The 11,474-nt window shown below is 39.9% G+C and overlaps 1 protein-coding gene across 2 annotated transcripts; it reads left to right on the top strand.

Annotated features, from left to right (window-relative positions):
- Positions 1-165: 165 nt before the first annotated feature.
- Positions 166-10,542, top strand: CMPK1 (cytidine/uridine monophosphate kinase 1). 2 transcript variants are annotated; one of them, XM_053392514.1, is made up of 6 exons: positions 166-533; positions 4,511-4,657; positions 6,001-6,153; positions 7,018-7,094; positions 7,179-7,275; positions 8,741-10,542. In XM_053392514.1, exons 1-6 carry the CDS (start codon positions 342-344, stop codon positions 8,780-8,782), a joined length of 708 nt encoding a protein of 235 aa, XP_053248489.1. In that variant the 5' UTR covers positions 166-341; the 3' UTR covers positions 8,783-10,542. The 2 variants fall into 2 exon arrangements, with proteins under 2 accessions (XP_053248489.1, XP_053248490.1); XM_053392515.1 differs by lacking the exon at positions 166-533 and adding an exon at positions 560-798.
- The last annotated feature ends 932 nt before the right edge of the window (positions 10,543-11,474 follow it).

The following is an 11,474-nucleotide window of genomic DNA, read 5'->3' as shown; positions in this document are numbered from 1 at the left end:
TTTTAGTTGCTCCTGAAAGTGTCCCCTCCTCATCCAAGTAGGATCCCTCCTAGACAAGGCGACCTGCCCCCCGTCTAAAACAGCCTCTCCTCCGGAGCCTTTCACGGGACGCCGCGCGGGCACAAGCGCGTAGCCCCGCCCCCTCCCTTGGCTCCGCCCCTCCCTGCCCGCCATGTCGCCCCTCCCCCAGCAGCAGCAGCGAGAGTGACCGGGCGGGAACCCGGAAGCGCTTTCCCTTCCTGGTGACACCTCAGCAGCCACCTCAGCCGGAGGAGTGAGGTGGCGTCGGGACAGTTAGCGAGCCCACCATCCCTGCCGGCGCGGCGCTTCCCCCCCGGCGTATGTTCTGTCGCTGCCTCTTGGCTTCCGCGGCTCGTGTCGGTCCCTCGGCTCCTCGGCTGGGCGCGGCGGCGGCGTCCTTGGCTTCTTCCGCCCCTTCCCCTCGCTTGCTGCTCCTCATGAAGCCGGTGGTCGTGTTCGTTCTCGGCGGGCCTGGCGCCGGAAAGGGGACCCAGTGCGCCCGCGTTGTGGAGGTAAGGGACGGAAAGGGCACCTCGTCTCTTCTCCCTCTTTCTTCCCTCCGCGATAGAACTACCATGCCTAGCAAGCAGCGCGCCCGTAGAAGCGCCCTAGTCCCTGTCAACCGGCGCCCAGAGGATGATGGGGGTTGTAGTTGTGACCGACTTGGCTTGTGGCCCTCCAGATTCTCAAATGGTTTGGACCAGACTTGATACCGGTGGGATCAAATATGCTACGAGTCTGGTGTTGAGGCTCGGAGCTAGAAATAGCAGTTGCACGGTAAGCAGGGCAACGGATCTTATAAGATACACGTGATAATAAATCTTTTCTTTTCAACAGAAAAAAAAATAGATAAGCAAAAACTGTAGACGTCTCAGGGATGCTCCTGGGGAAGGTATTCCACAGTCAGGCACAGAAAAGGACCGATCCTCGGTAACTAAGCAGGTGCTTATGGAAGGCAGTGGTGGTTATGTTGCGGGCTAGAAAAAGCTTGGGTTCAATGCTCATCTAAACCTCTGGTGTGATTGTTTCTGTTAGTAACTTATGAAGATCTTATATTTGGAGGGTAAAGAGGAAAAAAGCAATTTTGTGCACCTTTGCATTCATTCTTTAATTGGGGAATGGTTCAAGCTATTCAACTCTCATGGCTTCCAACTAATTGAAAGAATCTTCATAATCAATAAGCTGCTGGTCTTAAGATTTGTTGGGAGATGCTGTTGGGTTTAAACTGACTTCAATTTGTAGTATAAGTATGCCCCTAAGTTCTAGAAACTCGCATCAAGGTGTAAAACCATGTTCAACTTCAAGGCTACAATTACACGTTGAGGGGGTATGAGGCAAGTACACATAGCACTTCTGCCTTAGAAAGTTTGTTGGGAAGAACCAAAGAGTGGTCTACTTAAGCCTCTCTCTCTTGAGGCAGGCAGGGTTTCCTTTGCAGGCTTGGAGACCGCAAACATAACTTGTTAAAAATAAGGGTTGGTATGAGTCACAAATTTTGTGGCACTATAAAACCTTAAAAGTCCAATTTGTGCTGAAATCAAAAGTTGGCAACACAATTAGGTCGTAAATGGTATAAATGCATGTTGAGTTATGTGTTCTAATACCTTATTCCACTCTGAATGTAACCTTTTCTGTAATCTGTGGTGATGATGAAAGCATACATTGTGGCTCAGTGCTTAATACTTCAGTTTAGCTTTCAACTGAATCAATTGAAACAAAAAATACAATTTTGACTAGTTTCTCAGTACCATTGCAGTACTACTAATGGTAATCTTACACCACATACAGTCATGAGCAAAGGAAGGAATAAGGCATAGGTCACATGTCACAATGATTCTTAGTAATGACTTACAGCTTGGGTGTGGCTCCCAACTGTAAAACTACTTGCATTGCGTCACTAAGATCCATTATTTGTATTGGCAAAATGCTGGCAAGAAAATATTGTCTTACAAGGCAAGGAATGCAGTACACATTTTACCCCATCCTTTTAAGATCCTCATAACTGAGGATTTTTGCTATCCAGTATATGAAGGAGAGAACACAATTTTGCCCTTGCAGCAAAAGTGCCCTCAAGTGCAGTAATTTACTTGTCTGAATAGGTATGACCAGAAAAAACTCTGATGTATGTAGGATAAAGTAAAGGGTTGCACTTTGGAATACAATCTGTTCCCTGCTTTGGATGACATCACTATTTTGAAATAAGTGAAGCAAGGACAAGACTTTCCATATACAACTATGTCATATCTTTCATTTCAGTCCTGGCTACATTTACAGCCCTGTCCTAAATGTTGCACAGCAGAATGTCACAGGATTGTTACCTTACTTATCTAATTACATCATACAGCCACCACATTACAATTAACCTGGGTGGTTGTAAAAATTGAGGTCTACAGTTCCACTCTCTGCAAATATAGTGAATTCTGGAAGTGGAGTAAATGGCTCTATACAGGCAGTAGAGCACATTTATTTCAGTGCAGTGCTTTCAAGAAAGTATACATAAAATTGCATCTTAAGATTTTTTTAAAAAAGTTTAATGTATTGTACAAAGCAGTTAAGTCAGAATATGCTAACTGAGTTGTGGGTTAGATTTACAGATACATAAATGGGTGCCAAATAGAGATTTATTTCTGCCTGTTCTCTTCTATAGAAAATGTTTTTAAAACCATAATCCTCAACTGCAGACAGAAATACTGCATGCTGGTGTGAGGGTTTTCAGGGTAAAACTTCTTATGAAAAGCTTTGATTTAGGTTATAGCTTCTGTAGGTAATATTAGGAATAACAGACTTATTATTTATATACAACATTAGTTTAAAATATGTAGTAAGGCTATGGAGCACACCACTAGGATCCTTTGAGAGATATCAGTATGCAAAATTTTGCCTTGATGTTTTGCAAAGTAACATACATTTCACTGAGATTTAGGTGAATGTGTACAGTATTCCTAACATTGTCTTCTAGCATAACTTTCTTTTAGTCCTCTGTTGGTGGAACAGGAATTCAATGAAATTGTTCCTGCTTTGGCATCTGTTGGGTTGGTGTAACATCTACATATTGTGCTAGCCAAATTAACGTTCTAAATTCAGAGCAGTAAACAGTAATTATATAAACAAGCAGAAACTTATGGTGCAATTACACACCCACCCACCCTGCTCTTTAGCCAGGTAGCTTACAGAGCAGTAAAAGCAAGGGAAGGTAGACTCCTGCCCTTAGGCTTGCAATGTAAAAGATGCATCAAAAAAAGAAAATGGAGAGGAAGGAAGGAGAAAATAAGCAAGCTTGGATAACAATTCTAAGTTACAAGTTCCTATAATGATTAGTTAGGATGGAAGCAGTTCAGGAAGAGGAGAAACCAAAATCTACTGCTCTCCATTGCCTTGCATCCTTTCTCTTTTTCTGCTACAGCTTGATGGAATGATTCTGTTCAGGTGACAGTTGTATTTGATAACACTTGTAACAAAATGATAACCTTATTTTCAGTTAATTGTTCAGAAGTTATCAATGGCTATTAACAGTTATGATGGTTGCATGCTACTTTCAAATTCAGAGGCACAATGCTTCTGAATACTGGTCACTGGAGAGCAATGTTGGAGAGGTCTACAGGCCAATTGATGTGTGTCCAATTGACACATGACCTTGCACATGTGCATCCCCACAACCTGGAAGTGGCTGGGAAAGGGAGTGGGGCAGCTTAATGTGTGCTTCATCAACAGCAGGGGGGTCATGAACACAACCCTTGTGCAAAACAGTCGTTGCCTATATTGTCCTTGCTGCTGTACTTGTGGGCAGGCCACTGTGGGTTGCAGGATACAGTGGTACCTCTGGTTACGTACTTAATTCGTTCCGGAGGTGCATTCTTAACCTGAAACTATTCTTAACCTGAAGCACCACTTTAGCTAATGGGGCCTCCCGCTGCTGCCGCACCGCTGCTGCGCAATTTCTGTTCTCATCCTGAAGCAAAGTTCTTAACCTGAGGTACTATTTCTGGGTTAGCGGAGTCTGTAATCTGAAGCTTATGTAACCTGAAGCGTATGTAACCCGAGGTACCACTGTACTGGTCTAGAAAGGTCCCTTGTCTGATCTGATGGGGCTGCCCTTATATTCTTAACATTGCCAGCTTTCTTTGGCACCTGGGTTGAATCGTGAGTCATTTGTCCAAGTGAGCTTGCTATAAGGGAAATTCAGGGTATTTTAAAACCCTGTTGATTATGTGAAGGTGTTGAGGAAATGGAAGACATATTAACTAATAGGTTTCTGCAAAGTTCCATGGAGGAAATAATTCCAACATATGTGAGAGTTCTCACAAAGTTACATATTAAACTTTGGTGAGGGAGCCTAAAGGAAAATGTTCTATGCACATGTGGATTGCATGTTGTCTTTTAGTAATAGTGATGCATGTGGTGCATTTAAAAAGAAGAATACGTACCAATTTCATTTAAGATGTTGCTTATACTTAATTAAAAGATATTTAAATGTATATTTTTCTTTTAGAAATACGGTTACACACACCTCTCAGCAGGTGACCTGCTTCGAGATGAGAGGAAGAGACCGGGCTCTCAATATGGAGAGCTCATTGAAAGTTACATTAAAGATGGAAAAATTGTTCCTGTTGAGATAACCATCAGCTTGTTAAAGAGGGTAAGATTTTAACACTGCGCTGAGTATACAGTTTTCCATGGGAAGCTATAACAAAACAAAACAAAACAGCATAAAACAAAACTTTAATGTGGTTAGATAAAAATTTGCTTTCCCTTTGTTAGTAGCTAACAAAAACATGCAAGGCCGGGGGGGGGGGGGAGAGAGCTTTTTCAACCTGACTGCTGCATTCCCTTGTGGATCGTTTTCAAGGGAGGGGCACATGCACACATTCCAGCCAGGCAAAAGAACTCTCAAGGGGTGTGTGGAGCAGAACTAATGCTAAGTAGAAGCCCAAGTGCCAGGCAGAGAGGTCTGGAGGACTACATTCAGGCTCCAGGCCTGAGATTTCCCACCTCTGTGCAAGACAGATAGATGAATTACTTTTGTACCTGTTATGTTTTTCATAAAAAACAATGCTTTTCTCTTTAGGGTTGCCAGAACCCTATGTGGAACAGAAACCAGCAGATATTTGGTCTTTATGAATGCACTGATCCATTGGGACTTCTGTCTATATTATTGCACTTTATGTGTTGTTTAAGTGCAAGATAAACATTTGTTATTGTGATAAGAATATATAGAATAGTATTGTTTATGTGAATGCACTGCCGGTTACGTCTTGTGTGTTTGTAAAGCCCAGAGATAGGCAAATCACTCATCTACGAAGGATGTTTTTTATTAATAAATTCTGTACTCTGTTGCTGCAAGTAATTTGACTACATGGGCTATATATTTAGGATTCATTTGGCTAGAGCATGATGCTGATAATGTCAAGGTTGCAGGTTCGATTCCTGTAAGGGACAGCTGCATTTACCTGTATTGCAAGGGGTTGGACTAGATGATCCTCAGATCCCAATTCTGTGATTGGATCCAGAGTTGCCATTCTGTGAATGGAAGTGGCTGAGATCCTGCAAGGACTCCCTTTGGAGAAAAGGAAGGGATAAGCAATTCTCTTTCATCCCTGTTGTAGCTCTCACTGCCATCTCCTATTCTGATCTATGAAATCCTCCGCCTTTCAGAACATCTTCTCCTCAAGTTGCAGAGTGAACAAGGAATGAGTGGAAACTGTCTCTCCCCTGTTTCCTTCTGTGTGAATGTCCCATCTATTTTATTTTTGTGGTAGACATTTGTTCATTAAAATGCTTTTCCAATTGTGCCATAAGTATATTGGTATTAAGATAGTATGGAATTAACTTTAAGGTTGCAAGAAATGTATTTGGTACACCTGTAACAGTTCACATGAAAAGCACACATGTATTTGTAGTACAGGGGGATTATTACTTAGATGTCACAATACTATGCTTGTAGAAAATCATGTTTAATATGAGCTCTCTGTTACCCATCAGGCTATGGATGAAACTATGGAAGCCAATGCACAGAAGAATAAATTCTTAATTGATGGATTTCCCAGAAATGAAGACAATCTTCAGGGCTGGAACAAAACCATGGATGGAAAAGCAGATGTATTGTTTGTTCTCTTTTTTGATTGTAACAATGAGGTAATCACAATATCAAGACACTTGCAACTTTCCTCTGTGCTGTATGAAGAGAGACAATGAAAAATGTTCCATTGTTCCATTTCTCTTTTCCCTTCTATACATTTTGATACTAATTACAGTATGTGTTAACTGGTTCCTTCCCACAATAAGCCTAGATAATTTTGTGGCAAAATTGTCTCGCACTTACAATTAACTGACATGGTGGAAAAAAGTTCTATTGAACTGTCCCATAGCAGAAAGAAGTATTGGTTACCAGAACAGAATTAGAATTGTAGAAAGTGGGGGGTATCTTTTTTTCTTTTGCTTCCAGCAGTGAAGAAGTCTTTGCGAGCACTGATATTCTATAGTATTCAGGCAAAATTAATTCTTATATCAACCACCTCTTTCCCCCAGTTCTTTCATCTTGAAAAATCACTTTGTCCTTTGCATTAGATAGGGTATTCTCTTTAGGAAATAAAAGACTGCATACATTCTTGAATGCTGTACATAAACAATAGTTCAGTATATGTGTTGTATTTTGCCTGGTACAGTGAATTTCAGTGGATAATTAGACTTCAAGGGCTTTTACCACAGTATGCTAGGTCCGTTTTGGAGATGCCTTTCTGTTCTACTGATTGTGAAATGTCAGATTTCACGTTGCTGGAATAAGGTCTAAGTTCTTATTTCACTTAAAAGTTTCCAAAAGTGGTGTTATCGATATACAGCATAAGTAATTGAAGGTAAGCTGAATATATTAATGCAAAATGTTTAATATATAGCTTTAGTCTTGTACCTTAAAAAAGCCAAGTATTTTGTTTACTTTTTGTAGCTTCATGTTTTGATAGTGGCTTCATGTTTCAATAACACTTTTATTTTTATTTGAAGGTATGTATTAACCGTTGCCTTGAAAGAGGAAAGAGCAGTGGCAGAAGTGATGACAACAGAGAAAGTCTGGAAAAAAGGTACTGTGTCCATGCATAATTTCTGTGATAGACTTCCTGATGCTTTTCAATTTCACGACTTTGCTGTATCTTTCTTTCCCTTAGAATCCATACATATCTAGAGTCTACCAAGCCCATAATAGACCTCTATGAGAAAATGGGCAAAGTTAGGAAAGTAGATGCCTCTAAATCTGTTGATGAGGTAAGTTGTGAAGAGAGAAGGTTTGGTTTTGAATTTCTTTACATGACCTATTAACCACACACAAGCACTAGGATTTTCTTAGGGCTTAAATATCCCAACTCTTCATTGCATTTTAAATTATCTTCTTTCTCTTACATGGGGAAGATACCAGGTAAATCTGTGGTCAGCGTTAAAACAGAAATGTCTTAACGGTCAAGCAATTTACACCTATTTTCAGTTTATCAATTCAAAACAGCTACCCAGATCCCAGTCACAAGCATGGCTGCACATAAGATTGAAAGTGTGTGCAGGGGGTTTCTTCAGGGCACCATGCGTACAGGAATAGGGCATGGATCCAAGTGCAGTGTACTTCATCCTACAATTGGCATGCCCTTATTGTCTAAGACAGGATGGCACAATGGTTGATGTGGTTGGCACAGTGAGACAGAGCTGCAGCAATAGCCTTAGCATTGCTTCTACTTACCAAGAGGGGGAGCACTGAGGTGGCACTGAGATTGGAATTTTGAGAGCACATTGACATGAGCACTAGATTCTCTGCCAGTATGTCCATGCAGTCCTGACCTCCCTTGCCACTTTGCCCTTCCTCTTCCTGGTAAGTGTTAGTGGCTTGGCTGCAGAATCCCGAGCTTGCACTCCAGGGATCACACTATAAATTTGATTGCCAGGATTGGAAGCTCCTTGAGACCCTCCATTATAGTTTCTGATTTTTGTACTGCAGATGACATTCAAATGTTCAAATCAGTGCAACCAAAAATTATTATCAAGGGGACAATCTATATAGTGAAGACAGGCAGTTGAAATACAATTATGGCCTTCTGTCAAGAGAACAGACACCATTAGTTTCCTTCTATCCCCTGAAATCCTCTATGCACCCCCAAAATCTGCAAAAGATTTGGGACCCTTGAGCAGATAAGTAGGAGAGGGGCAGAAGTCCCATTGTGTGAGTGGAAGTTTTCTTGTGCATCACAGTCCTCACATTAACTTCAATGACAGATATATCAGTTAGAAAATACTGATTTCACTGTCAATCCCATCCCTTCTGTGTTTCATTGACTACCTGACCTCCAGGCTGCCTCCATCACTGCTCTAAAACGTTTACATCTGTTTTCACCTCTAATTGCCTTAGGCTGGGTGCTACATGTGCATGGTGGTAGATTGTAACTTGAATAGGCCTGTTGAACATAGTGATTATAAGAAACTCACAGTTCCATCCCTTTTAAGGCTCTGAACACTTTGTGTTAGTGTTTGTCCTGCCTTTTTATACTATGAATGTGTTTTTAGCTTTTACTCTCTTTTAGCTTTATGTTTTAATGTGCAGTGTGTGTTTTTTTGATACATCACTTGAGTTTATTTTTTCATTTTTAAAAAGCAGCTAATAAGTGCAATAAATAATTGTTTGCAGTATTCATGAAACGTGCTTGTTGGTATAATGTAGAAAAATTATGTAATGTCTTTTCTTTTGCAGGTTTTTGGCAAAGTTGTGAAGATCTTTGATAAAGAAGGCTAGTTCTCTACTTGAACACTGTTTTCAAACTTGCTTGAATCTTGCTTTAAGAGCTGCTACTATAGTTCATTTTATAATGGTGATAAAATAGGCCTTTTTAAACACTTTTGTGTTGAAAACAGTTTAAAAATGGTTAATTTGAAAACCTGGTTTAAAATATGAGTTAGAATTAGATGTGGCTTGTCATTAAGATAGATACTGTCAAAAAGATTTGCAACTGGTAAAGAACCCTAATTGCAGAACAAAAATAGTAATTAAATGCTAATCCTAACTATTTTCAGAAAGCATCTGGTGATCTCCTTAATTTTTCTTTTCTTACTGCCCAAAGCCATGTTATTTTTTAGAATCCCGCATACTGAAATTGTAAATATAAATAAGAGGGCCTGTTGAATTTCTTTTCGGTTTCTTTTTCTTTTAGTTTTGGACCAAATATGGGGAAATCGTATGTGTGTGTTTTTAAAAAAAATATGATATTTGCTGTTTTGAATGACAGGCAATTGCTGTAAGCAACAGTTTTAAACAGTTTCAATACCCTTTGTATTGAATAGTTCTTGTTTATTTGGTTGCTAATAAAGCAATGACCCTCATGTGGCACCCCAATATTACCCACACTACTTGGAAGTTGTCCCGTTGCTTTCACATTTTGGTGCTCCCTGTATCCCACACATGCTTTTCCAAAGATAATGAGGAGCAACAGTATCTGGAAATCACATACGTTATAGTTTATAATCAGTGGGTTGGATTCAATCTACGTTGCACTTAGGTCCCACTGAAATCAATTTGAAAAGTTTAGTCATGATTAATTTTAATCCCATTGATTTTAATGGGAGAATGCAACCAGCAGAGCAATCCTTAACAGCTCCTGCAGGCTCCATCCTGATAATCCCATTTTGCGAGTTTTGCACTGTCTATCCCCCAGAGCATAGCAGAAGCCTCCATCACAGCAAAACCAGGCAAATACATACCATCTCAGAGGGTTAGGACTGCAGCCTAACTTAAGTTGGGTCAAGCCTAGTTCATTTAGGGCTGAGGATTCAGATTATGTAGGTGCTGCACACATTTAGGTGTCTGTGTCTTTGCAAGTAATATGGGCATTTTCTATTTGCAGTACCCACAAGGGTTAAGAAATCAGATATTTGAAAGCAGCTATTACGGTAACATTCACTTGCCACACAACTCTAGCTGCATGATAAAATTAATCTAGAAGCTTTGTAAAAAAATTATTTATTCAGTGATTTGAAGTGTATGTTTTGAGATAGGTTGGAGGGGAAATTCTTATGATTATATTTTCCGTTAAAATTGTATAACTTGAACATTTCGACTCAATTATACGTTTGATATGGTTTGACCAATATAAAAGCATACTAGATCTGTATTGTTTAAATTTAATGTGTTGCTGGTGGCAGAAATGAGTTTTTAATAACTTGATTAATTTGGATAACAAAAACATGCTGAAATGCTTGCACAACTGTTCTAATTGCACATTTCTTTAATTTAAAAATGGCATAAAATATGGGGCTGGTTACTTAAATCTGTGGGGTTCCTTTTTACTTTTTTTAAATGTCCATTGAATAGGATCTTGGAAATGTGATGATTCATATTTATTAGTGCACTCATTAAGGTTTCTTGTGATGGTTGCTTCATAAGCTACCATTTTAACTATGTTTACAACTATTATTTTTCCTATTTTTGTCTCTCTCTCACAGAATAGCATTTAGTGATATATTTTGTCTTTTAATTAAAATATAATTAAGGAACTGCAATTGACTTTGGCCAGCTGAACATTTGTGCTTTGACTTCACCGGTGTTCTCAAGAAGCAGAAAGCCTAAGTGAAAATGTGCTGTATTAGGATGAGATTTTTGCATTAAAATACACCATGTTATTGAGATTAGTCGCAAAAATTTTGAAACGTGCAGCTACTTTGCGGGGCAATCATGGCCAACTTTTCTCAGAGCGTGTACAAACCAACACATAGTCTTAGTCTAGAGAATTGGCTTTTCAGTTACTTCCCCACAGGGAAACCTTGATTGTCTGCAAAGAGAGCCCTGTATATCTGCCATAGAATCTGCTTGTTGCACAGGATTCTGGGGAGTATTTTGGTGTGTACTCACAAAGGACTTTAGGAAGGTTTGTTGCAGCCCAGCTGTTACTCCTTGCAGACTGAGTACTCCATGCAGGACACACATTCCAGGAACCCCTCTCCTGATCCATTGTTACCAGTTTTGTTTAGTTTTACTGAGGATCCCTTAATAAGCATCTACGGAACTCTTGGTTCCTTATGACCTTAGTTTGAACCACTGTTATAAATTAACATACTGCTCCTACTTGTAGTAACAATCACTAAAGCTGATTAAAATCATCATCAATTCCCCCCTTCCCCCACAAAAATCATTCTATATACATCTTTGAAAATTGGAAAATCTACTCTTCTCCCTTTCTGCTGTGAAGGACAATCTCTGCAATTTGCTTATGCCTTGGTAGACATGCTTATGGCCTAAAACAGTGAATTTGGGAGCTGGGATCCTCCTTGTTGGTAGCATTTCCTGGAAGTGGGGATGAACCTGGTGTTTATAAGCATGCTGTGTTCTTGAACTTGTCTTTCCCCAAAAGGAAAGGTAATCTATTTGTAGTGATTGTCTGCTACAGCAGGAAGACAAAAAGGGATTCAGTGGAACTAAATTCAGGCCTGAGTCA

This window comes from Podarcis raffonei, chromosome 6 (assembly GCF_027172205.1).
Source record: "Podarcis raffonei isolate rPodRaf1 chromosome 6, rPodRaf1.pri, whole genome shotgun sequence".
In the NCBI taxonomy this organism is placed as follows: domain Eukaryota; kingdom Metazoa; phylum Chordata; class Lepidosauria; order Squamata; family Lacertidae; genus Podarcis; species Podarcis raffonei.
This window is presented reverse-complemented; position numbering and strand designations above follow the sequence as displayed.